This window comes from Zalophus californianus, chromosome 6 (assembly GCF_009762305.2).
Source record: "Zalophus californianus isolate mZalCal1 chromosome 6, mZalCal1.pri.v2, whole genome shotgun sequence".
Classification (NCBI taxonomy): domain Eukaryota; kingdom Metazoa; phylum Chordata; class Mammalia; order Carnivora; family Otariidae; genus Zalophus; species Zalophus californianus.
In genome coordinates this window covers 113403321-113430261 of record NC_045600.1, presented here as the reverse complement: position 1 = coordinate 113430261, position 26941 = coordinate 113403321, and the positions used below count along the sequence as shown (strand labels likewise).

General features: G+C 59.2%; 1 protein-coding gene across 1 annotated transcript; it reads left to right on the top strand.

The window, feature by feature from the left end:
* The first annotated feature begins 3305 nt into the window (after positions 1-3305).
* On the top strand, positions 3306-26690 carry LOC113910478 (semaphorin-7A). The gene is made up of 14 exons (XM_027572740.1): positions 3306-3538; positions 16545-16696; positions 17240-17281; positions 17644-17736; positions 17947-18031; positions 18151-18261; positions 18910-19049; positions 19670-19854; positions 20713-20821; positions 20905-21103; positions 23937-24064; positions 24258-24412; positions 24600-24661; positions 24971-26690. Exons 1-14 carry the CDS (start codon positions 3361-3363, stop codon positions 25330-25332), a joined length of 2001 nt encoding a protein of 666 aa, XP_027428541.1. The 5' UTR covers positions 3306-3360; the 3' UTR covers positions 25333-26690.
* The last annotated feature ends 251 nt before the right edge of the window (positions 26691-26941 follow it).

The window sequence follows — 26941 nt, the reverse complement described above, 5'->3', positions numbered from 1 at the left end:
CCACCCCCACCATGGGTGCTAGTGGTGGTCGGGGGATGGACAGTAAGAGCTGCTGTTGTGAGTGGACAGAGGCCTGGGTGGACACCAAGTTCTGAGGCCTCGTAGCATGGTGGGTCTTGCATGAAGGGGCTGTTAGGGGCTTGGGCTCCTTGTGCCTATAACGGCGTTCTTGTGAGGGGTGGGTCACTCCTTTGAAGACCAAGTGCAGCTGTGGAATCGGCTGAGGAGGAGGTCAGAGAAAGCTTGGAGAGAGGAGGAATGCACTGAATAGGGCCCTGAAAGTCTTTGCTTGGAAGGCTGGGGAGGGGTCCCAGTGCTGCTTCCGGGCTCTGAACTTCAGGTCTGTGTGTGTCCATGAGTCTGACTCCCCAAGAGGCCTTCTGGATTTGGCTGTGCTTCAGCTACCCACAGGGAAGACCTCTTCAAGGTATTTTTCTCCTAGATAGGAGGACCTGCACCATTTCTTTCTCCCAGCCTTCTTCCCCCGGCTCCTGTCCCCCATAGGGAGCCATGGGGAAGGGGAGGACAGGAATGCACACCCCTCCCCCTCAGACCCATCAGCATTCCCATCTGTGGCTGCTTCTCCTGGTCAGTTTCCCACCATTTGCTGTGAGTGGGGATTATGCCCCCACACTTGTTCCATGCCCCAAAGCTAGCCTTGGGCCTCCAGTGAGGCAGGCAGGCTCCTGTCAGCACCTTTACCATTCTCGGTGGATTTTCCTATGCTGCCTGAGGCAGGGAAGTCCATGCCCAAGCACCAGTCTTGGCCATCTGCTTTCCCGACCCTGGGTACCTGCCCACAGTCTAGTTGCTCTCTCCTTCTACAGAGCTACTGCCCCAGTCATAGGCCTAGTTCTCACCTCCCCTGGCTGCTGGTAGGAGTGGGCTGCCATCTGGCCCTTTGCCCCTAGATTGGCCGGCTTGGGGGTGCCCATGAGTGCAGCAGGTGCTAAACTGGGCATGGAGAAGCCCAGCCAGAGGCCCACCCTCGGACATGAGGTGGAACAGTCTTCAGCATTACCCCCTCATCCCCACCCCAGCCTGGAAAAAAAACTTCCCTGGCATCTACCCCGGTTTCCATCTGCTGCCCTGTTGCTTGGGAGGCTGAGCCCAGCCGTGCTGGCCTGTCCTTCTGCCCGGCACCTGGTAACCTGGGCCATGCCTGGGTCTTTCTGAGATCAGTTGGATCCAGACTCCAGCCATACACAGCAGGCAGCAGCAACAGGGGGCAGTGCATGGAGAGCAGAGCATTTGATGTAGAAGATGAGGGTGGAGGCCCCAGGGAGACAGCCGGAGCTGCCACCCCAGCCCTCTCTCTACCTAGCTGTGTGACCTTGGGTATATCTCATTCCCTCTCTGTTCCTTGGTTTTCTTGTTTGCAAAGGGAGCTGAATAATATAGCACGTACCTTAGAAAACTGTGAAGGTGGGCGGAGCTAGAGCGAGGCTGCAGAGAGAAGCATGCACAGCACAGAGTGACCTTGGTGCCAGCCATTGCAGTCCCCGCTCCCCGTCCCTGTGCCTCAGTGTCCTGTCATAAGGGCTTCTACCCTCTCCCTCACTGAGGGAGACAATGTAGAACGGCTGGGGGTAACGTAGGTGGAAGTGGGTTGCCTGGCACGTGGGCAGTGTTATCATTAATTCGGAATTCTCCCTTCTTAAAGGCAGGAGCAGGTGATTTCTTAATTTTCCTTATCTTTGCAGAGAGGACAGACATTGGAGGCCATACAGCTCAGCAGATGAGGCCCTGGGCTGGAGAGTGTGTATCTTGGAGACTTAGCCAAGGCCAGAATATGTTGCTGGCCTCAGGGCCATAGGCTCGGGTGCACACCTGGGGAGGGGCTCTCTGAACTGCCCCCAGCCTCCCCCTCTTTGGGGCACTGTACCTCTGGGCATCAGCAAGCTGTTGGCCCCACCCTGGAGGCCAGGAACCTAGCCCTGCACTGTCTCTGGAGGCATCTTGATTTCACCTTTTGGCCTGTTGGGGTATCTTGGGGCTCATAGGGAAGAAGGAAGGGGATAGCTGGAAACAAAATATGGAATGGTAAAGCAAAACTTCCTGGTAACAAAACTTTCCTGGCCATGGAGCAGGGCAAAAGGCTGGAGCTGGGGCTGGGGCCAGGGCGGCCTGGGGCGGCCTGCACCCTGTCTTTGCTGGGATCTGCCTCGAGTGAATCAAGTCCAGCTAGGTGTGTGGGTCCTAGAGGCCCATGTGCCCCTCTGCTCCCTCCTCCTCACCCTGTCTCCTCTCACTGCAGCCCACCTGGAGATAGGTATCCAGTAAGCACTGGAGAAGTGGAATTCCCATCCGTGGTTCCCTCAGGCACAAGCAGAGGTGGAAAGTGTGGGCCCTCTCTGGCCTGAGGGAGAGGAGACCCCTTTACAAAGGGCAGGCATGTGGCTCTGAGAGGATGAGCTAATGGCAGAGCTGCCTGGACTGTTCACAGACCTGCAGAGGGCCTGGGTCTGGATCCTGCCCGGCATCACCACTGGGTCATTGGGTTGCCTGCATGGCTGAGCCCTGTACACCTTGTGGGCAGAGACTCCCTCAAGCCGGTCTGACCCTGCGTCCAGGACAGTGAGTCTTGGGAATGCAGGATGCTCCCTTCTCTTTCTACTGGGGAAAGGGGCCTTCTTAATTATATCCCCTTCCACTCACATGGAAATGAGTTTGGATTTTCTGAGCATACACCAGCTGGCTGGGGGGAGGCAGCCCAGAAGGCTGCTGGTTGGGGAAGGGAGGAGAAGGGAGAGGGGAGGGAGTCAGGCCAAGATGAAAATTCCGTGTTCTCACAGCAGAGCAGTGATGGGGTGCTGAGCGTTCCCCACAGATCATCTACCCTCTGCCCTCTTGCCCTTAGGGGAAAGCATCTTGCTCCTCCCTATAGGCTCAGAGGAAACGTGTCCACTCAAGCCAGCCAGCCTGTCCTCTGAGAACTACAGCTTTCAGGGTCCAAACCACTTAGCTGGCCATTAGTGAGGTTACCTGGTCTGTGCCCTGGGAGAAGTCCTCCCCGGCTTCTAGGCCAACCTTTTCATGGGATGGAGGGGAGTGGACCTGAGGCTCAGAGAGGGGACAGGGCCCCTGCCACCGATCACAGAGGACCGTAAGTCTGTCTAGTCCCTGGCGGCCTGGGTTCTCCCCTTGGAGTTGCCGAGGAGGGGGTGGGTGGCGAAGGTTCCCCGGCGGTGGGCACTGCGCCCCCCTTGGGCAGCAGGGAGGCGAGAAAGGCTGCGAGGGGGGGCGGGGAGGGGGAGGGTGGGGTCAAGCATTTGACTCCGCCTCCTCGCCTTAGCTCTGCTTTTCGTGGGGCGCTGGCTCAGTCTAGGCTGCTCGCCGCTGTCGCTCCCGGGCTGCGGGATGACACCGCCTCCGCCCGGATGCGCCTCCCTTGGCGCCCAGCGCGCCCGCGTCCCCGGCCCGCTGGCTCGGTCCCGGCTCCCGCTGCGGCTGCTGCTGCTCCTGCGGCTGCTGTGGACGGCCGCCGCCACCCAAGGCCACCCGAAGAACGGACCCCGCATCTCCACCGTCTGGAAAGGTAGGCGGCGCCGCGCGGCCGGTGGGGCGCGGGATCGGACGCCGCGCCGCGCGGGTGCGGAGTGTGCGGGCCCCGGAGGGAGTACGTGCGCGCCACTGCGGGTCCCGGTCTGTCCCCGCGGGGAGCGTGTGGGTCTGGGTGAGCGTGTGAGTGTGCGCTCTGGCACGCCGGAGCGGGCTGTAACGCCGCGGTGAGCGAGCGGCGGAGGCCGGAGCCCCGGCTAAGTCGCTCCAAGTCCGCCCCCAGCCGGGAACCGCAGCGCCGGGGCGCAGGGGAGGGAGAGGGCCCCTCTCTTGGCCGAGGGGCGCAGGGGAGGGAGAGGGCCCCTCTCTCGGTCCTTTAGCGCCAGGACCTCAGTACAGGACCCTTTCTTCGGCCGGGACCCCCCAACCAGGTCTCCTCTTCTTGAGCGGCGGGCTCCGCTGTCGCGCGGGGCGCAGGCTGGGCCGGCAAAGGGGGGCGCGGACCCCTTGCCGCCGCCGCTGCGCTCCGGCTGCGGGAACAAAGACCCCGCTGCCTGCCCCCGCCCCCGCCCCGGCCCGGAGCGCGGGCCGGGTAGAGGGGTGGGCACCCTGTGGCGAGCCGGGCCACAGTGCGGTGCGGAGGCTTGGGGCACCCGGGTGCTGCCTCTGCAATGCCGGGACCGGCCGCTCCCCCCTTGTCCGCACGTGGCAGTTGTCACCAGGAATCGGCGCCAGCGTGGGGGGCATGCCCATTGGGTGGGGCATGGTCGTTGGGACCCCCAGGCGGCGGATCTGGGGTGGGTGTGCAGCTTTTAGGCCGCGATGGATATGTGAAGCTGGGGGACCAGAGTCTCCCCCAAGGGCGCCTCACTTTAGACCCCTGTACAATGGGTCAGAAAGCGGGCTAGGTGGGGTTTGAGGCTTTCTGCCGAGAGGGGCTGAGCTCCCCTCCCCTGCATTGCACACAGATGCTTCCCCGCCCCTAGACCGACAGGGCTCTGTCCCCCAAATTTGGCGGCACCGCGGCCCCCCTGTGGTGGTGGTGGACTCCCGGTGGGGGTTGGGGGACTGGTCTGATCTGGCCCTGCTGGGAGCCTTTGATGCCTGCAGCGGTTTGCAGGAATTGCCAGAGCCTGAGCATTATCTGGGGCAGGTATTCTTAGCAGAGATCGGGGGAAAAAAATCCCACACAATACGAGTGGCCGGATCTGCAGCTGCAGCGGAGGGAATGAATGTGACTTGCCCAAGGTCACTCTGCAGCATGTGCGCTCACAGTGCAGACTGGGGGCTCTGAACTGGCACAGGACCAGAGCTAGTTCTGAGTTAGGGAGGGGAGAAGGATTTAGGCAGTTTTTTGGCCATACAGGAGGGACTTTGGGGGCAAGCTCTGCTACCCAGCCAGAGGTGTTCCTGGTGGGAGTAGAGCAGGAAGCTGGACCTCTGGTCGTCTGTTCGTGGTGGACACCCGCACAATCCTCACTCATACCAGCTCCAGCCCAGGCTTTCTCCGAATTCCCAGTATCTTTGCTTTGCCTCAGTCCCCTTGGCTGTCCTGGAGAGCACAGCATTTGGGCACTCTGAAGAGGACTCATGGCCATATCTGAGTGTTCTGGAATCTCCCCCTGCACCAAACCCCTTGCATATGGCTCTGCTTGCCCCTACCCCCAAGTCGTCCTAAGACCCCTCCCCCCCATACTTAATGCACAGCCAGTTCTTAGCACTTAATGTGAACCTCCACATCCAGGGCACTTAGTCCCCACCCTGGGGCTATTTAAAGATGCTTTCAGTCCTCTTACCCACTTTCAAAGCTCCCAACCCAGCTCCAGCTCTTCTTTCCACTGCACGCAGTTCACGACTGGACCGCACTGGCCATGCCCTCTGCGGGGTAATGCACTATTGATCCCTCCTGGGATCTGCCACCCCCTCACCTATCTTGTCCAGAGACAGTCTTGGCTCATCTTCGCCAGTGCCAGGCGCCCCACTGGCCAGACAGACCCTGCCATCAGCCTCTCCCCCAGGACCACCAGCTGGTGATGGTATGCCTGGCTGACAGGTGCCTCCTGTCTCCTGTGGGGTGACACATGGCCGTCGGACAGGAATGGGCTTGGGCTGGGCAAATCAGGGTGTAGGCAGAGAAGAGGCCCCTCCAGCCTTGCTGTAGACCTAGGTCCCTATCTTCCAGGGGGTGGGGTGCTGGGAGGGTGGGCCTCTACCAATGACTAGACCAAAGATAATGGTGTTTCTGGAGCCACTTTTCTATGAGGCATAGACTGGGGTTTTAGTTTTCAGCCAGGACAGGTGTGGGGACTGGAATAGGTATGGAGGGTTCTTCTCTGTTATTTATTTGGTGTTGCTTAGACTCCTAAGCTTCAGGGAAAAATTCAACCAGAGTTCTGGGAGATTCCCAGCCTGATGCCTCTCCAGCCTGATGAAGGCCTGGCCTGGAGAGAGACGGATGTGTCAGCACTGACCAGCTGGGTGCCCTTGAACTCTGCACCTGTCTCTGACCCTCCGAGCTCGCCAGATCAGGAAGGGCTCTGGAGATTGTCCTCTGAGGGCATCAGTGACACATGGACCAGTCACGGATGCAGAGTGTGGGCCTGACCTCCCTGCCAGCAGGGACTGGAGGGGAGTGGGCTGCAGGTGAGGGCAGGAGGTTGGCATGCTTGTGTAGGCTGTGCACCCCTCTCTCATTCCATCCCTGCTTGGAGGACATGGAGAAGCCCAGGAAGGTCCTGACCTCCATCCAAGATCAGAGGTGAGCCAGCATGTCCACAGCGAGAAACAGCCCAGTCTCCAGTCTCAACCTGCCCAGCTGGTTCTGAGCTCTCTCTTGTCCAATTAAACAACAGGATGTTGTTGTTGACTTGGTGGCTGCTGGGGGAGCCATTATGGGGTGACTCCCCAGGGCAGGGGCTTGTTGTCATCTCCCCCAGGGGATGAGGTCAGAGCTGGGGCTCCCCAAGCATCAGCATTTCCAGTGGAAATCCTTGCCCACTTGGGGACTTAGATGTGCTCATCACCTTCAAGGTGAACTCCCCCTGTAGAACCAGGGAAGGGGGGCAGTTCCCAGGAGGAGAGAGGGGGTTTCCTGAGCTGGAAGAGCTACTCAGTGACGTCACTGGGAGTGTCTGGCCAAGCCGTGTGGCCCCTCCGTCCTGGATAGTGAAGATTCTGAGAGCAGGCTGGGGTGGGGCGGATGCGGGCATAGGCCTAAGACAACCACAGTGTGGGGAAAAGAGAGCAGAGGTCAGGAGCCTGGCACTGGTCCTGGCTCTCACCTGATTTTCTGTGTGACTCTGGACGGGTACTTGCCTTTTCTGAGGCTTAGTTTCCTCAGATGCCCAAAGTGGGTGGAGGGGGGAGCTTATACTTATCAGAGCATGGATTCCCTGGGATTCCTGCCTCTTCTGGGATGGGCAGAGGCTGTGGTGGCTGGTTCAAACCTTAGCACAGAGGAGAAATTGAAACCTGGGATGTCAGGGGAAATCCTCGAGTTTTGTGTTCTTTCCTATCTTTTTGTCTCATGAGCTGAAGGCTGAGATCAGGTGGAGGAAGTGGTTCATTAGTTTGTAGTCTCAAAGGTGACGTAGTAATTTAGCGTGTTTGACATTTGACATTTGCTGGGGCCAACCTTGTATTGGTCCCAGGGCAGGGCTTGGGGACCCAGGAATGAGACTTCTCAGTGTAGATGGGGAGACAGGCAGGTCAACCTTCCGTTACAATAAAACGAGGCAGGACCTATAACAGAGGGCAGCTATGGGGGTTGAGGAGGTACCTAACCCAGTCTGCCCAATCAGGGAGGGCTTCCTGGAAGAGGTGGTAAGTTGGGCTGGCAGAAGGAGTAGAAGCTAGCTGGGGAGGGGAGGGATAGGAGGAGGTACCTGGTGTGACAGGATTTCCGACCCCAAAACTTGCAACTAGGACCAGGGAGAGGAGAGGAGCTGAGTGGGTGCCCCCAGGAAGGAGACATTGAGTTAGCCAGGGCTTGGGGGCTCCAGAAAGGTTTCTTGCAGGAGGGGACATCTGAGTTGGGCCACTTGACCTTATACAGCCAGTGGGAGAAAGGACCATGGCTGGCAGGGGAGGCCTTTGGAGTGTCATAGCTCCTTGATGGAAAGCCAGGGCTGGGTTTGGGGAGACCAGAGCTTTCTGCCTAACTCCTGACTGCGGGCTTCTCCGGATGAGGCAGCCTATATCTCAGCAGAGGCTCTCCGTGGTGGGGAAGAGTTTCCATCGGCACCATCTAGGCACTGCTGATGGGGGAGGGGCAAATGCCCTTCCTGTGACCAGCTTCCCCTTCCAGAAACCTTCATCTCCTTGGGGGAGTGTTGCGGGGGTGGAGAGGTGGGGGTGGGGGGTGGTGTAGATCACTTCTTGGGCTAGGGAGCATGGGGGGAGTGGGCTGCAGGTGAGGGCAGGAGGTTGGCATGCTTGTGTAAGCTGTGCACCCCTCTCTCATTTCATCCCTCAGGAAAAACAGGGAGAACTGGGCACCCTTCTTTGCGAAGGGCCAGGCCAGGGCCCCTAACGCGTAGGTGGTAAGCCGAGGCTCGGAGCAGGGGAAGGGGTCAGCAGCCTGCAGGGGGGCAGTGGTGGGAGTGGGTCATCCTGAAGTTGACAGCTGAGGTCCCAGTTGACGTCTTGTCCTCTGCCTCCGGCCCCGTATCACTCATTTCAGCTACCACACGGCATCTGGCTATGTCACAAGAGACTGACCGTACTTCCTCTACTCTGGTTGGTAGCTTTGGGGCCAGAAAGCTTCCGCTTCTCTTAGTTTCCTTTTTTGGCCAGGCCTGTCTGCCCCCAGAAGCCTCCTCCCTCCCAGGGTGGGGGAGGAAGTGGTCCTTCTAGAGCCAGGAGGACCCTTGTTGGGCCCCCTGTCAGAAAATACGCACTTCCCCTCCCCTAGCTAGCCCAGGCCACAAGGGCCCAGGAGATCTGTCCCTTCGCCGCTCATCTATCCTTCCGCGTCCCTGTGCAGCACGGTTCACCTAGAACATGCAGTGACGGAATTACTGCCCTCTCCAGGGTTGCATGGTGGCCAGGCCCTGCCCCTACCTTATTTCCCATACATCTGTCTCCACCTGTGTTTTCCTGCCTCGGGGCTGCTGCCCTGCTGGTTTTCACCCCCATCAGCCTTCTCCTTTCTGCCATTTCTGTCTCACTTCCTCCAGGAAACCTTGGATGACTCTAGCCCACAGCCTAATGGGGGCAGAGTTTGAGGCGTCAGAAGACAAATGTCAGAGATCAGCTGGGCCAACCACATATTCCACAGATGGGGAAACTGAGGCCAGAGATGACAGGGACTGGCCCAAGGTCACTCAATGACACAGGCAGAGCTGGGACCAGGGCTGTATCTTCTGTCCAAGCCTGCTCTTGGCCTCAGCTATTGGCCTCCCTCCACCTGTCTGTCTGCCTACATGTTCCTTCCCTAGGCTTGGGGCTCACTGAGCCCCTTCCTTCTTGGTCAGCTCAGCTGAACCCAGATTCTTCCTGCCCCAGCGCTGTCTGCTCCCAGGAGCCCCACCGGCCATGACCATCCTCCCTTCGGGACCTTAGATTGGGCCAGCTTGATGTGCCTCTTCTGGTCTTTTTCTCAGGGCAGCTGGGCCTCAGGTCTTGAGGGCAGGTTGATCTGTGTCACGGCTTGGGCTAATCTGGGTTTAACCGTCACGGCAGCCTGGGATTAGGCTGATCCTACCCTGCCTCCTGCACCCCTTGCTTCCAGTCAGGGACTCGGGCTCTGTGCTAACACCGTCAGGGGCAGCTCTCATTGTGGAGGGCAGCCAGCACCTGCCCCTGTGCCTGGGTCCGTCCATGTTCAACAACTCTAAGGGAGAGAGCAGGAGAAGGCCTGGGTTTGCCCTTGGAGAGCACACAGGTACCTGGCGAGGTGGGCCTGCTGCCTGGTTAGGGAGGGCTCCTGGGAGATCCGGAACCTGTAGGTATAGCCAAGGACTGTGACAGGTCGTTGTGGGGTGGCACAACCGTCCTGGGGAGGGGAAGAGCCAGGCAAGAGTGAAGGGCAGGTGCATGGGGTGGGGGCAGAGTGGGGAATGGAGAACCACTCATGCTGTTTATCTTCTGGTCCCAGGGCTCTAGCCCAGCCTAGTGAGGAAGGAAGGTGACCATGATAAACTCGGTACCCTGTCAGTAGCCCAGGAGCCTGTTCCAAGATGTTGAGCCTCTGGCGTGGCAGTTTACTGGCAGTTTACCCTACTGCCCCCGTCCGCCCCGCCCTACTATCTGAGCTGTGCTTACTTGCCCAACATTAGCCTTGGCTTGGCAGGGCCCATGGAATGAGAGGAGGCCTGGCCTTCACCTTGAGGACCCCACGGTCCGGGCAAAATCCCATCAGACAGTGTGATCTGAGAGAAGATGGTGTGTGCCAGATGGTGTGTAGCACAAGGTCAGAGGGAGGATGGAACAGTGAGGGCTGGAGCAGTTGCGAACACTTCCTAAAGCCAGGGGGGTGGAGGCCAGGTGTTCAAGGACAGATAAGACCATGTGCACAGACGGAAGGGGAAAGGGTGATCAAGGGAAAGGAGACCGCAAGCGATGGTGCGGAGGAGGGAAAGAGCTGCGGCAGAGAGGAGCAGAGATGGGCCTTGACCGCCAGGTCTGCCAGCTAGAGGGGGAGGGCCCTGCTGGGACAGGCATTTGGGAGCCATGGTGGGTTCTTGAGTCAAGGGTGGAGGCGAGTGTTCTTGGCAGGTGCTGGTTGGGTAGGAACCTGGCTGGGCAGATAGTAAAGAAGGGTTCATGAGTGTACCCTACCCTTCACTGTGGTCTACGCCAGGCCGCATAGTGTCTTCTATTTTGGACAGAGATCTCAAGAGATTTGTCTTCCTAATTAGTCATGCTGGTCAGCACTCAGTGCTGTCCTGCACCCCCAGATCCCTACCACCCTCCCCCGCATTCCTCATGCCTCAGGCCTGCAGCCCACGCTCACCTACACACAATCTCTTTAGGGTATCACGGATAGAGGTCAGGCCTTCCTGTGCCAAGAGGCCTCTGACCAGGCTCCACCCTCTCTGGTCCCCAGTCTTCTCTTTTGTGTGGGAGGCACTGGCTTGGAAGCTTCCAAGGGCCTTTTGCAGAGCGCAGTGCTATAAGCACAGATTCCAGAATCAATCTGCCTGAGTCTCAACCTCTGCTCTACCACTTAATAGCTGTGTGATCCTGGGCAAGTTCCTCGAGTCTTCTGTGTCTTGCTACCCTCACTGTAGAATGCGGGTAATAAGAGAACCCACCTTAGACGAGTTCAGCGATGATTAAGTGAGTTAATGTATCTAAAAATCACTTAGACTAGAGCCTGGCACATAGTAAGTGCAGGGAAGGGTGAGGCGGGAGGGATGTCACTGTCGCCATTGCTGTTGATCTCCCCCTTCGGCATCTCTGATTTCTGGGGAGACGCAGCCCAGGCAGCCCAGCCCCTCCCGCTCTCCCTCACCGGCTGTGCTGGCGGGCTGCCCTTGCCTACATCTACCCTCCCCGCGGGGGAGCCTTCTGTTCCTCCCCTGGGTTAGTGTAGCCATCCTTTGCCCTCTCCCCCACCTCTGCCCTGGCTCTGCACCCATCCACTCCTTTGAAGGAGCTACCCGTTGGCCTTGACGTCACTCTGGGGCCAGGCTGAAGAACAGGCGGAAGGTGGGCAGGACATGCTGTCCATCCTGGGTTTCCTGCCTTCCCTTGGCCTTGGAACCTCCTCCCTGCTCCATGTGGGCTGCAGGAGGGGAGCCTTCCCGCCTTGAGTCCCCTGAGTCTGGCTCAGCCCAGTGCCCCCACAGCTTGCCGTCCACACTGCCCCTTCCCCTGCAGCCTTTGCCCCCAATGGTCCTCGCCTCCCCCGCCCCCAACCCCAAGCCAGGCTTCTGGTCATTTGAGCACAGTGGCCCAGTGCAGAAAGCATACAGCCCTTGCTGACTTGGAGAGGACTGAGTCTTCCTGTCTATCAAATGGGGTACAGACACTTGTCCTGCCTTCTTTGCAGGGTAGTTGGGGAATTTGCAGGCTAGTTGATGGAGGCAGAGGGGGATGTTGGCTTCTTCTGCTGCCCTCACCTCCATTCAAAAAGCTGTCTGTGACTTTTCCAGGACTCATAATTCCACACTTCCCCCAAACGACCCATGAACTCAACACTGTGATTTGTCCTAAGAACCATGGTTGGGTCATAAAACTTAGACCTTAGCAGGTACCAGGCCCTTGAATTCAGAGAATGAAACTAAACCCGGGGTAGGCCCTGGTCACAACCAACCAGCCACTTGGCTGCCAAAGGGGGCACAGGCTTTCTTGGAGCCAGTGCTGAGTCCACATGTGAGGCATGCTCCCCTCCCGCCCGCAGCTGATCTTTGTGGGTAGGAGGATGTGTCCCTTCAGCCCAGCAAGTTTTCACCTAGTGGGCCAGGGAGGCAAGGATGGGGAGCAGGAGATGACCCAGGGAAATAGAGAGAAGCAATATACAGTGTTTTGTAAAGCAAGAGGTTCTCAAGGAGGTCGGGGATGCGGTCCTGGAGAGCTGGAGCTGGTGATGGGGCCCAGAAGCCCTGCGCTGTGGCCCGGCCCTGCTTCTGCTTCCTTGGGCCAGTGGCGCAGCCCGTCTGAGCTCCGTGATTGTTCAGATTCTCTCCTTTCCAACTTGACCTCTGGGGTATGGGTTGCAAAGGGCAGAGAGGCTGCACCCTCATTCCTGGGTCACACATGGGCCCTCCCTCCTCTTTCTCAGCCAGGTGTGTGGGGTAGGAGAGGGTGTGAGGTGGGCCCGGAAATGCAGGGTGGGGTGCAGGGTGGGAGAATGTGGCTGGGTCCCCAATCTGGGGTTGGCCTGGCTCCTGCCCGGTGCCTGGGCCTCCCTGGCTGCCTGACTCAGGCATTCCCTGCTGGATGCCCACATTCCTACCATTCTTAGAGCCTGCCTCAATGCCCACTTTCAAAGGGCTCCTTGAGGTTAGCTTTCAAGGCCTGTCAGGTCAGTGAGTCAGGTTGGAAGGCTGTCCCTGCCCGGGCCAGACTGCGGGCCCTGTCCCTTGTTGCTGCCTTCAAGGACAACATCATCCCCTGTGTTCCATCCTCTACTCCCACCCTTCTCTTGGGCTGCCCCCCTCTTTCATTAGCAACAAGGATGTGGAGACAGTGGGGACCCGAAGGTGACAGCACCCAGAGTGAAGGAGAGGAGGAACGATACACCTCCAGGCCAGCCTGCTTTAGGAAAACCCACCCTATGTAGGTCCAGACTCGCTCCAGCCATTAGGCCACTGGGACGGTGGTGGGAGGGTGGCGGCCATGAGAGCAATCAGGTCTGATTCTTTCCAGTGGCATCTTGCCTCCCACACCCAGCCATCTTCTTGACCCTCCTCTCTGGCTGGGGCTGGGCCCTGTGGCTCCTGCCCCTGTGAGAAGGCTGAGGCCATGGAGTCCGGCTGGGCACAGGGCAGCTTGAGTGTGCTCTTTCTCGGTCCAGAAGGAGCAAGGGTTGGCTCAGAATCACACGGGGGTAGGAGTGGGGGTCTTGTGCCTTGGCCCACCTTTGGGGCCATGCCCTCCCCATGGGCCCCTAGCCCCCTCCCCTGCCCGAACCCCTGGTTATTCTGGGAGCTTTTAGCTACCACTTACTCAGCCACTAATGCGTCAGGCTGGGGAGTGAGGGGGGAGACACGGTGCCAGACGGTGCTCCTTTTAGACATCCAGGATGGGAAGCAGAGGGGGCTGGTCAGGCAGGGAGAGCAGGGGGGATGCTGGAGGAGGGGAGGCTCTCTCCATCCTAGCCCTGCCTGGAGGGAGGGGGGCAGCACTGCAGACTGATGGGCAGTACCCTTGGGCTCCCCGCCCCATCCCACTAGGGCTGTTAGGTCTGGGTACTCCCCATTCAGTCAGCCTCCCCACCTTGGTTCAGCTCTTGCCCTTGTCTGGTATTCTGTTCCTGCCTGTTCCTGACCCATCTGGCTTTGATCCGCCTCCCCCAGCCCTTTGGATTCATTGGGAAGCAAAAAGATGCATTTAAGGAGGTGACACTTGCTCACCCGCCTGGGCTTTTTTAGGGGCAAGCTCTGGCCTTGCTCAGCCCTGGCATGGGCAGAGCCTTGAAGGCCGCCCCCTCCCTGACCCAGCTCTCTGTGATGGTGCCACGGGGCCATGGGTCCTGGCTGTGAAGGCTTGGTGCTGCCTTCACTTCCAGGCAGCCCTCCTGCCCCTGAGCCCCCCAGCCCCCGCTCCTGCAACCTGAACAAAGCTTCCTTTCATGTATTCATCGAGCTGCTGCCGCTCAGACACTTCCCCGGCACAATCAGGCCCTTTGAGGGCCTTGGGCAGTTCGGGAGCCAGGCTGGGGTTGGGGTGGAGAATGGGCCAAGGCCTGGTCCTGGGGTTGAACTGGTGCTGTCCTACCCATACACATCACCAGGCGCAGAGTGCGGAGGGGCGGGAGCCTGGGGGTCAAGGGAGGCGATGCTTCCTGGCCCCTGTTTGTTCTTCTGCAAAATGGGGTGAACAGTTCCTGCTTCACCCACCCCTGGCTGCTGTAGCCAGGATTTGAAGGGCATGGGACTCATGCCTTGCAGATCTGTGTGGGACCGTCCTGGGCCCGGTGTGGTAGCCTGCCATGCTGTACCCCAACCGAGCGGGCCGCTCTCACCCTCCCTCCTTTGTGTCCTCAAAGATCCTTTGTGAGCAGCCCTGAGTTCTGCCCCGGGACAGTCCTGCATGTGATTCGGGGAGGCTTGCTTCCGGGTGGCTATCTCACTCTGTCTGGATTTCAGTGTAGGGCCGGATCTCTTCCCCTCACACCTGGCTCTCCAGGGCCAGGCCAAACATCTCCTATTAGGCTTGACTCCCCAGGGCAGGACTGCCACCCCCAGACAGGAGCTGTCCCCGGGGCCCGCTCTGGTGCCTCTTTCCCCACTACCAGAGCTGTGGTTGGCCTTGAGGGGTAGGCTTCTGGGGGCTTCAACTCTCAGGCCCCAGCCCATCTCCAGATGCAGACATGCAGGCTTTCCTGGCCATGGCTGGCTAGGGGAGTGGAAGGGGGAGCAGCCGCAGACTGTCTGGATCCTTGGCTGGCTGCCAGTGAAAGGGTAGCTGGGCACCCCACCTGGAAAGGCAGGGGAGCCCGGGCGCCGAGACCTGCCAGCCATGCCGTCCCCGAGCCTTGACCAGCACCCCCCACCCCCAACCCAGGGCAGAGCTGGGCTCTCAGCACTGGCTTGTGCAGCTGGGGCTGAGGGGGTGAGCCTGGGGGACAGTGAGGCATCACGCCGAGCTGCCCAGGCTGTGTGTGGAGCGCTCCAGGAGAGCCAGGGGAACCCGAGGGCAGTGAGCTCAGCACTTCTCTGTGCCTGGCATCTCTGAGCACCGATACTATGAGCCAGTCTGCCTTCCCTCCTAGCGTGACCTTGGGCTAGCGTGTCCCCCTTCCCCCTTCCCCCCCGGGGGCCCTGAGTTTCAGCCTCTGTGCTGTGAGCCAAGCCACAGTGGCAGTGAAGACTGAGAATATCCCACTTCCAGGACTGACCTGACTGTGTGTGGGGCAGTAGCCTAAGGGAAGGGAAGGCGGCTGCGGGTCACAAGGTGCGCCCCCGTTGAATGCAGAATCAGTAGGGATGGCTCAGATGGCCAGAGAGGGCCCGGGGCAGACGCGAGGAAATGGCAGCCCTCTTCCCAGTGGGCTGGGCTGTGTCCTGCTTCAGTGTCCCTGGGGAGCTGGCTGCCCCCGAACTCACTGCAGCTGAGTAAACAGTGGTCTGGCCGAATTCTGGGGTGAGCCCCAAGCCGGTCAGGGGTGGAAGACACTAGCTGGGGCTGCTTGCGGGGGGGCCCAGCCACAAGCTGTCCCATCTCTGTAATTTAGTCCTTCAACTGGGCTGACCTCGGCAATGTCACCGGAGATGAGACATCTTCTCCCTGAGGTAGTGACTACAGACTGTTTCTTTTTTGGGCAAAATTGCCCTGGTCAGCCCTTCTGCTTAAAGGTCCAGGCTATGCTCTGTGAAGGGCTCCCTGTCCCAGAGCTGCTGCGGAGGGAGGGCTGATCTTCCCCCGCTGGGGCCAGCCAGCACCCTGTGAAACCAGCCCAGAGCAGGCCAGGCTACCGGGTGCAGCTGGGGGTCTGCGGCGGGGGGTGTCATTCAGCACCTGCTACTGACCCTGTGACCTTGGGCTGCCGCCTCCTTCTGGACTTCCATTTTCCCATCTGTAAAAATGGGGAGGAGTGGGGCGCCTGGGTGGCTCAGTTGGTTAAGCGACTGCCTTCGGCTCAGGTCATGATCCTGGAGTCCCGGGATCAAGTCCCACATCGGGCTCCCTGCTCAGCGGGGAGTCTGCTTCTCCCTCTGACCCTCCCGCCGTCATGTGCTCTCTCTCTCTCTCTCGTTCTCGCTCTCTCAAATAAATAAAATCTTTAAAAAAAAAAATGGGGAGGAGTGGATACTCAGATACCTTTCTAGCTCTGATTTAAGCTGACCTGCTCACTAAGGGGCTGGGTGGGCCAGGAGGGGTTGGAGAGGGCTTCCCAAAGGAGGGGTTGGGGTTCTGACCAAAGCGATCCCTGGGAACCTTAATTCTAAGTGGGCTGCTTTGAGGCCCTGCTACCCGCGGGAGACAGAGGTGGCCGCTGGCTCTGTCCTGGCAGTGGTGAGCCTCACAGACCAAAGCCAGGGAGCCCTGGTTGAGTCCCGAAGCCTGAGCCCAGCTTCTTAGGAGTAGCCGACTGTGTGCGGTGTGTGTGTATGTGTGTGTGTGTGTGTGTGTATGTTGGGTGGGGGTGGAGGGTTCTGTTTTCTCCAGGGGGGCGCCGAAATCCTGCCCTCATCCAGAGGTTACACATATTGTAGGATAGGGGTCATGGCTCTGGGCCAAGGACAGCTGGTTGCTGAACCCCAGCAGGGGACCCTTCACTTCTCCCACTCAGGGCTCTGAGTCCTGGTGCTGCCCTAGTCCAGACCCCAAACACTAGTTGTCAGGCAGGTGCTGATATGCCTAGGGGCGTGGGTAGGTTCTTCCTGCCCAGGGCCCAGCCTCAACGTTTCTGCCAATCGCCTCCTCCTCAGGCCGCGCAGGACAGGACTGGGTTGACTTCGGCCTGGCAGAGCCTCACACGGTGCTTTTCCATGAGCCCGGCAGCTCCTCCGTGTGGGTGGGTGGACGTGGCAAGGTCTATCTCTTCGACTTCCCCGAGGGCAAGAATGCCTCCGTGCGCACGGTGAGCCTGGACCCCTCTGCCTGAGTCCCTCTGCTGGCCCCAGGAACAGAGCCTGAGCCCCTCCCGCTCTCCTTCCTCCCCCCATTTCTCTCCTTATCTCCCCTCTGGGGTCTCAGGGAATCCATGGGAGTTAGCGCTCTTCCTAAACTGGTCCACCCCCTATTATATCCCATAATATAATTATATCCCATAATATAGTCCCTGGAAGAGGCTCCCTAAAGGTAATCCAGATTGGCGTGGGTGTTGGGGCAGCATGGAGAAAGGCCTAGAGCTAGTCCCCCAGGCCAAGTGGGTAGTGCTGCTGCAGGAGACCCTGACGGGAAGCTGGGCTCCAGAACCCCATGGCCCCTATCCTCTGAAATTTCTGGGCTGGCTCTGGGCTTTGGCTCTGGGTATCAAGGCCAAACAGCCTGCAATCTTGGGTAAATCACTCAGTCTCTCAGAGCCCTCATCTATAAAATGAACTCATCCTGAGGATGCATGGAAAGTACTTACAGGCATCTTGCCTTGACAGAGTGGACTAATCCTCTCCCCTCCCCCCAGGTGAGCATTGGCTCCACGAAGGGGTCCTGCCTGGACAAGCGGGTGAGTGGGGCAGAGGTAATACGGAGGGGAGGCTGACTCCCTTGGAAAGGGGCATGGGAGTCCCTGAGAGTCTGAGGAAGGAGGCATGGCCCTGTCTTGGGAGCCATAGTCTGGGAGGAGAGAGGTAATCTTGCCTCAGGATTCCCAGTTCTGAGGGGGAGACATGGTTCTTCTCCAAGGCCTCTCTGCTCTTACTCTGTTCTTGGGGGGTTGGAGTCAACGGCAACCCCTCTGGGCTCTCCTTTTGGAGGGTACCTCCTGTACTCAGACTTCTGATGTCTCCTTCCCCAAGACTGAGGGTCCTAGTGCTAGGCCTGCCAGGGCCTCCAGCCAACCTGTCTCTTTCCCCTTCTCACTGGCAGGACTGTGAGAACTACATCACGCTTTTGGAGAGGCAGGGTGAGGGGCTGCTCATCTGCGGCACCAATGCTCGGCGCCCCAGCTGCTGGAGCCTGGTGAGAGGGCCCCTCCCCGTGGACCTGGTCAGCTCAGTCTTGTCTGGGTGGGCTTCTCCATGGTGGGAAGGAGCTGGGGGGACTCTGAGGCTGGCCTCACCTTGTATAGAATCCCTGGAAGGAGGGGGACCCTGGCTGGGAAGCTGGCACCCATGGGAGGCAGTGGCCATGGTGTCACATGGCTGTCTGACCCTCCTTGGTGTCTCCCAGGTGAATGGCACCGTGGAGTCGCTTGGCGAGAGGAGAGGCTATGCCCCCTTCAGCCCGGATGAGAACTCGCTGGTTCTGTTTGACGGTAAGGCTGCTGCCTTGGGCTGGGGGAGGGTGGTCAGCTCTGTGTCCAGTGGCCCAGGTGTGGAGGAGGGACTTCCAGGAGCTGTCTGCCCTTACCCATGGCCCTTCCCCCATGCCCAGGGGACGAGGTGTACTCCACAATCCGGAAGCAGGAATACAACGGGAAGATCCCCCGGTTCCGCCGCATCCAGGGCGAGATCGAGCTGTACACCAGTGATACCGTCATGCAGAGTAAATCAGACTCTGGCTGGGCTGGAGGGGCAGGAGGGGTGTGGATGCCCAGGGCTGTGGGTGGGGTCCCCCTCTTCCCTGGGAGGGCTCCCCAAGGGCCACTGGGGCCACAGCCCACTCAAGAAACGAGGAGGTTGCCCTGTAAGGGAGCCGGGGAACAACAGAGACAACAGTGTGCTGGCAGGATGGGCCCTGTACACTCCGGGAGCAAAACGGAGGAAGCCGCAGACCCAGCGGGGGCTCCCCGAGAGCCAGAGCGTATCCACCTGCTGAACTCATGTGGGGGCAACACCTCCTCGCTCCTCATTAGGGCTCTGCCAATTAGGCAGAGGTGACATAGGGGCCCCCAGGGACCTCCCCCCAGTCCCCAGGCATGAAGTCATTGCTCTTGGGCCGATGACATCTTTGTAGGAGAGGGCAAAACAGGTGTGGGGTGGGGGTGCGGTCTCAGGCCCCTTGGGCTATCAGACCTGATGTTCTTGAGTTTTTTTCTAGGTCTGATTTGCCCTGGGTTTGTTTGTAGAGACTCGGGGGGTAGGGTGTGTGCTCGCATGCACACAGAGTGGGGGCACACAGGGTGGTTGCACAAAGGGTGGGTCCTCTGAGCAGACTCCCAGCCTCACACCCATTTGCCTGTGTCTCTGGCAGACCCCCAGTTCATCAAGGCTACCATTGTGCACCAAGACCAGGCCTATGATGACAAGATCTACTACTTCTTCCGGGAGGACAATCCTGACAAGAACCCCGAGGCCCCTCTCAACGTGTCCCGCGTGGCCCAGCTGTGCAGGGTGAGTGGGTGGCTGAGTGGGCAAGAGTGTGTGTCCGTGCCTGCGCAGGAGTGAGCAAATGTGTGAAAACACACTTGGGTCAGGTATCATATGTGTTTGCATGAAGGAGCGTGTGAGATGTGAGAGTGCGTCTGGGTGTGGGATTGTAGGAGCAAATGTGTGTGCGCAGGAGGGTCCGTGCATCTGTGAGTGGGCGAAGGTGGTGGGGCTTGGGTGCGTGTGTGGCGGTGTGCACAGGTGTGACTTCATGTGGAACATGTTTGTGTTCGTGAGTGTGGAAGTGTGTTTACATGTGTTCGTTTCACCTGACTGAAGGCGCTGGGATGTGCATCTGTGGCACGTGTGTGAGTGTGTATGCATGGTCTGAGCTGGTCTGCTCTATGGGGACCTGGCACCCGGAGCCTGCGGGTCCCCACTGCTGGCCCTGTGTCCTGGATTAGCCAGGCCTGCGGCTGGAGCCCGGCCCCAGCACCCAGCCCGAGAGGACAGGCACCTGTGCCTTGGCACCTGGCAGGTCGTGGCCCCTTTCAGAGCTTCCATGCTGGCTCCGAAGCCCGGGTGCTGGCACTCCTGGCAGCCAGGGCAGGGACTGAGGGGCCTCTTCCTCCTCACCCTCTCAGGGGGACCAGGGTGGCGAGAGCTCCCTGTCCGTCTCCAAGTGGAACACCTTCCTGAAGGCCATGCTGGTATGCAGCGACGTGGCCTCGAACAAGAACTTCAATAGGCTGCAGGACGTCTTTCTGCTCCCCGACCCCAACGGCCAGTGGAGGGACACTCGAGTCTATGGCGTTTTCTCCAACCCTTGGTGAGTGACCTTCGCCGGGGCTGGGGCCAGTGAAGTGGCCAGTGGGGCTCAGAAGGCTGGGGCCCTGCTGAGAAGAAGGCTCCTGTGGCATGAGTGGACAGGGCTGTTGCTGGGCGTGGGGTGGGGGATAGTCCGTGCTCAGGGAGATGTGAGCTCTGGAGTGTTTGTGAGTCTGTGCACACGGGTGTGCGTGCACTTGCCATATGCGTGCTGAAGGCTGCAGCTGTGCCTGTGTGTCCATCGGCTGTGTGCTCAGAGTGGGTGCTGGGGCGCCAGGAAGAGGCGGCTGAGGCCTCCTAGGGTGCTGGGTGCTATCACACCTGCTCAAGCACGGCCTGCTCCTGATCATTCACGCCTCTTAATCACTCTTGTTGATTGAAAACAAGGCAGGTGTTGGTTGGGTGTGTGCAGGGAGAGCTGGGTGGCAGGGTGGGGGGGCCAAGCCCCTGCTCTGTTGCTCCTGTGTGGGTGGACCCAGCCTAGCTGCGAAGGGGACGGGAGTCTGGCCTCCTCGGGCCTCAGCAGGCTGCAGCTGGGCCCAGAGAGGTGGGAGTGCCCAGCTAGAATGCACACGCTGGGATTTCTCTGGCCCCAGCGTTGGCCTCTGAACTCAGTGATTCTGTGGCAAAACACAGGTTGGGGTTTTCAATTGCAGGGGAAAGAAATGTGGTTGAATTTGCCTCTCTCCCTTCCCCCTTCCCTCCCTCCCTCCCTCTTTCCCTCCTTCCTCCCCCCACAGAGCTCACAGGCGGTGGGGGGGGGGGGGTTGCTTATGTCCCTGTCTGGTGCTGGGCTGGCCTGGGTGAATGGGGGTGGGGGTCCCGGGCCCCCCACTGAGGTGGTCTCTGTGTCCCCCAGGAACTACTCGGCTGTCTGTGTGTACTTGCTTGGGGACATTGACAAGGTCTTCCGTACTTCCTCACTCAAGGGCTACCATACGAGCCTTCCCAACCCTCGGCCTGGCAAGGTAAGCTGACCCCCCACCATAGCCCAGGCCTCAGCCCCACCTCCCAGCCACGCCACTAACCTGGACCTCTCCTCCTTGCCCAGTGTCTCCCAGACCGGCAGCCCATCCCCACGGACACCTTCCAGGTGGCTGACAGTCACCCTGAGGTGGCACAGAGGGTGGAGCCCATGGGGCCTTCGAAGACGCCACTGTTCCACTCGAAGTACCACTACCAGAAAGTGGTTGTCCACCGCATGCAGGCCAGCCGTGGGGAGACCTTCCACGTGCTTTACCTAACGACAGGTGAGGGGCTACCCCAGGATCTTCTGGCCTGCTTTGTAAAAATGGGTATGAAAGGCATAAAGAATAATACAACATCTGGTTGGATCTTTATACCTGGAAGGAAGAATTGATTGACCGAGAGCTGTCAGGGGATGGTATGTGTAGCTGTGGAAGAGTCAGGCTGGGAGGGCTTCTTGGCGGAGGTGGGGGCAGAGGGAAGAGGAGAGGGTATCCCAGGATGGGAGAAGAGCAAGCGTGAGGATTCAGAGGCAGAAATGTAGCAAGTCTGAGCAAAGCTGGGTGTAGCTTTGGTCCAGATGTCTGACCCAGGGAAGATGGTAGGAAGAAAAGTGGACAGTCAGGAGGAAGGACTGGGTCACTGCTATCCTGAGGGCCTCTGCCGGGCAGAACGAGGAAATCAGACCCTCTCCCTGTCTGTGGGAGTATGCAAGTGAGGGGAAACATTTGATGGGGGGATGCTAAGAATTTAATGAGACGTGAGGAAGGACTTCCAGACAGCAGAACCTTTGCAGAGACTTTTAAAAAAAAATATTTTATTTATTTATTTAAGAGAGAGAGAGAGAGAGAGAGAGAGAGAGAGAATAAGAGAGCACAAGCAGGGGGAGCGGCAGAGGGAGAGGGAGAAGGAGGCTCCCCACTGAGCAGGGAGCTGGATGCGGGACTCAATCCCAGGCCTTGAGATCATGACCTGAGCTGAAGGCAGACGTTTAACCCAGGCGTCCCCCTTTGCAGAGTCTTATAGAGGACCAAAGAGGGGGCTTCCATGGGGTCAGGGGTTTTGCTGACTCCAGAAGCTGGGGGGAATGCCCTGGGAGATACCCCTGTATTCTGGGAAGCCACCAGCCATGGAGAAGCCAGACTTGAGCTGAGGTTTTGGCAACTTCTTGGTCCCAGGCTGTGTGGGCAAGGGGTTCCTGGGAGCAGGCATGGAGATCAGTGTTGGTGGGGGCCACAGGCCTTCCTTGAGACGAAGTGGTGGTGCCATGAGAAAGGGCACTGTCTCCCCAGGGGCCTCAGGCACCTACCCTAAGTACCTCCCCTGCTATGTGGTTTCCTGCTATTGCTTCACCTTGTAGCTTTCTCAGGGCCATGGTGACCTTCGTGGTTGTTTGACTCCTGGAAGCCTCGGGAGAGGAATTCCCCAAGGGGTCTGGCTTCTGGGTCCTGAGACCTCACTTTACTCCTCCATTCATCCTGGCTGTACCCATGGGCCCCTGTCCTTGCTCTGCTCAGCCGTGGCTGGCCTAGCTGCCGTGGTCAGCCGGGGGGACGGCAGGGCATTGGGGTGTAGGAGAGGAAGGGTCACACAGTACAGGACTGAGAGCAGGAGACAGGGGCCGTGGGCTCCCCTCACGCAGACCTGGGAGGCAAGCGCACTTGAATGATGAGGCAGTTGTCCTGGTTTATCCATGAGGGCCATTGGAGAGGTACCATTTTGGAGCCTGCAGCAGGAAGGATTGGGGTCAGATAAGAAATAGAACTTTCTGAGCCCTCTGCAGGGAGTGGGAGGCTCTCACACCTGGGAGAAGCTATGCGAGGCACTCACGGGGCAGCCATGGAGGCAGCGGAGGGCAGCATGTGTGTGTGGGCGTGAAGACAGCGGCGAGGCTGGGGGCTTGTCAGGACAAAGGAGCGTCTGGTCGCATCTCAGAGCCTGCAGAGGGGCAGCATAGACACATAGAGGAAAGTCCTAGGTGGGTGATCATCTGATCATCTGACTGCTTTTTTGGGGCAAGTGATGCCCTGGGAAATTGGGAAGGAGGGAGAGGGAGGTAGGCTATTCTAGAAACTGGGACAGCGGGTGAGGTGGGAATGGGAGGGCCCAGGGGTCAGAATGCCCATTAGTCCCCCACACGTATGAATGGAGACAGCATGGACTTGAAGGCAGGCAGTCTGCTTCTGACCTTGGGAATCTCTTTGTGGCATCTAAGGTCCTTTTCAGATCAAAGATTTTATAAAAATTAAAAAATCCCCGAAGATTAAATGCAATGTGGAGTCCTAGATTGGATCCTGGAACAGACAAAGGACATTAGTGGAAAAACCCAAGAAATCCAAATAAAGTCTGTCATTGGGGTAATAGTAATGTCCCAGTGTCAGTTGCTTCATTGTGACCATGTACCACAGTTATGTAAGATAGTAACGTTGGGGGAAACTGGGTGAAGGGTATTCGGGAACTCTGTACTATCTTTGCAACTTTTCTGTAAAGCTAAAAATATTCCAAAATGAAAAGTTTATTTAAAGCAAACATCCCCGAAGAGTCCAGGAAGCAGGGAAATCATAGAAGGAGCTGAGGGTTGGGGTTCTGACGTCTCTGGGTTCCAGTCACCGGCTGTGTGACCTTGAGCTAAATTGCTCAGCCTTTCTGAGCCTCATTTCCTCGTCCCGGAATTGGGAAGATAATACGCACCTCTTAAAGAGTGTGGAGGATTCCTCAAATTACTGTTTTCTGTTAATAAATTGCCTTTGTGTGAGCTAAAAAAAGTGTGGAGGATTAAACAGTGCACAAGGCTAACACACAGAGCCTCCACAAAGTACTGAGGACAGCCGGTTCTGTTCTTCATGCCCCAGCTGCCCCTGCGGCCTTGGGGAGCCATGGGCCTCCTGGGATGGCCTTTGTGGCCTAGCCTCCGAAGCTCCCTGGGTCACCCTCAGGCTCCCACGTCCCTCTCCAGCCATACTCTCCTCACCCCACCCCACCCCAGTCCTGTGACCCTCGCCTGAGCCCTGACTGCCCAGCCCTCCTCCACGTCAGCCCTGCCTGGAGGGAGGCTGCCCGGCGCTGTGGTGGAGCTTCCACCCACCGGCCCGCTGACCCTCTGCCCCTCGCCCACAGACAGGGGCACCATCCACAAGGTGGTGGAGTCAGAGGAGCAGGAACGCAGCCTTGTCTTCAACATCATGGAGATCCAGCCCTTTCACCACCCGGCCACCATCCAGGCCATGTCGCTGGACACCGAGCGGGTGAGCCTCCCCACCCCGCTGCAACCCATGGGGCTACCCGTTGCTGCAGGACAGAGCTCCTTTGCCTGTGATTTGCATGTCCTTTAAGAACCTTGGGCCCCAGGGCCTGCCAAGGCAGGGCTGGCCTGGTAACTTAGAACACAGTGTTGGGGCTGTGGGCCCTGGCCTGACCTGAGTCCTGCTCTCCTTCCAGCGGAAGCTGTATGTGAGTTCCCAGTGGGAGGTGAGCCAGGTGCCCCTGGACTTGTGTGAGGTCTATGGCGGGGGCTGCCACGGCTGCCTCATGGCCCGAGACCCCTACTGCGGCTGGGACCAGGGCCGCTGTGTCTCCATCTACAGCTCCCAAGGGTATGTTGGCCTGGATCCCTCGTCCCTGGGAGCAGGTGAACATAGGAGTGGGGGTGGTGTCAGTGGCCTGCACGCCCTCCCTGGGGAGGAGGGCACGGATGCTGATCCTGGGTGGGGGTGAGGACAGGGAAGGGGCCAGACCCCTGGCCTCCTGTCCGCTTAGCCTCTCTTTGCCTTCCAACTCCAGACCAGTGCTGCAGTCCATTAATCCAGAAGAGCCACACACAGAGTGTCCCAATCCCAAACCAGGTACCCGATTTGGCCCTGCTGGGGTCCTGTCCGCTGAGGGTGGTAGAGCCTTGTCTGAGGGAGACATGGCCTGGTCCTGGGGGCCTCAGGCAGATGGGACAGGACAGTCCTGCAGAGGGGGCCCTCTTCGGTATGGGCTGGTTGTGGAGAGGGTAATGGTGAGGGAGGCAGGGGAGAGTCAGGAAGAGGTAGGGCACTGTGTTCATTTATAAGCGTTGGCCTGGGCAGCCTGGTCAGCAGGGGAGAATGTAGCCTGCCTTGGGAGCCCTCGGCCCCCTCCTCACCACTGCCTCCCCCACCCCTCTCCAGACAAAGCCCCACTGCAGAAGGTTTCCCTCGCTCGGAACTCTCGTTACTACCTGAGCTGCCCCATGGAGTCCCGTCATGCCACCTACTCATGGCGCCACGAGGAGAATGTGGAGCAGAGCTGCGAGCCGGGCCACCAGAGCCCCAACTGCATCCTGTTCATCGAGAACCTCACAGCCCGCCAGTATGGCCACTACCGCTGCGAGGCCCAGGAGGGCTCCTACTTCCGCGAGGCTCAGCACTGGGAGCTACTGCCCGAGGACGGCGCCACGGCCGAGCACTTGCTGGGCCGCGCCCGGGCCCTGGCCACCTCCCTCTGGCTGGGCGTCCTGCCCACGCTCGCTCTTGGCCCGCTGGTCCACTAGGGCCTCTTGTGGCTGGGCATGGCGCGGGTTCCTGCAGCCTCAGGGGCACCGGGAGTCTCCCACCCAGAGCTGGCCGGGCCCGGCGAGCTCCCTGCCCGCTGCCCCTTCCAGGGGGCCTGCATAACCCGATGAAGGACACCAGGCCTGGAGATGGCCAGCCGCGGGCGGCTGCTGGGCCTGTGTGGGGCACGGGGGCTGGGGGCCGTGGGAGGAAGGCGCTGTTGTGAAGCTGGGGCATTGATGACTTCAGACTTGATCTTCTGGAGACTACTTTTCGAACACCCCTCCTCAAACTTGACTAAATGCAGTGATGTTCCCAGCCTAAGAGCCCATGGGCCAGAGAATGGGGTTTGGAGAGGGAAGCTGGGACCCCGGCTTTGGAGCTTGGGGCCAAGGCCTGAGTCCTTCAGGACTCCCCATACCCCAGCTGCCCCCTCCCCCTCCTTCCTGCCGTGGCCATGGCTGGGGGTGGCCGTGGCCATGGCCGGGGGTGGCCGCTGTTCCTATAGGCCCAGGGCTGCCTTCTGTGACTCCCTCACCAGCCCTGGGGCCCAGCAGGCGGCGGCCTTGCATGTTTATTGAAGGATGTTTGCTTTCCGGACAGAAGGACGGAAAAAGCTCTATTTTTATGTTAGGCTTATTTCATGTATAGCTAATTCTGACTGCATCTGTATGAAAATACCAAAACTACATGCTGGGGGTGGGGCGGGACAGGGAGGGACTGGGGAAGACATGGGCTGGGGTGGGGGGTCCCAGTCTGAGGCTCCGGGGATGGGATAAGAGTCTGGGGACAGGCATGGGTTCGCGGAGAGTGGCATGAGCTGGCTCTGCCCTGGGATCCCAGTCTGAGGGGAACATGGTCCCAGTCCCCTGGTATGGGGGGCAGTTATGGGAGGGGGGTAGGGTGAGGGAGACAGGGGAGAATGAGGGAGAAACTGAGCCCTAGGTTTGCCACATTCATATAGAAGGAGGAGCCGGGTCCTCAGGGGGAGGTTCCAGGACTCTGCCCTTGGCATTGGGGGTTGGGGGGTGGGGGGTCCCCTCCCCTCCCCTCAGCCCCCTTCCCCAGGGGCTGTGCTTCCATGCTCCTAGTCTCCCACCTTCAGCTCAGGACATGTTATAACTTAGGCTAAACTGTGAATTCCGGTGGGGACAGCCTCGGCCAAGCTCTCTAGGTGCATGGCTCTGCCCCCAGCCCTGTCCATGGATTTCAGCAGAGAGCCGGGCCCTTCTCTGGCTGTGTCTGGCCAGCCCAGGGCAGGGCCTGGGGCCGGCGGCCTTCCAGCTTTGGCCTCTGCATCTCTTCTCAATGCACTTTAATAATGTAACATATTACTAATAAACAAACTATTTATTTACCTGTGCCTGCTCCTTGCCTGCAAAGCCATCCTGGTCAGGGGAGGAGGGTGGGGGGCTCCTGTTTAGGACTCAGTGCCTCCTGCCTGTGTGAGCATCACACACACTGTCTCTGTCCTTGGAGCCCAGGAAGCACTCAGTAGAGCTCCTAGCTAATGAGAGGCAGGGATGGGATCCGAACCCACATCTCCTGAGCAGTACACTGCCTGCCAAGCTGCTGTACCCAGGCAGCTTCTGCACTCCACGTGCTCTC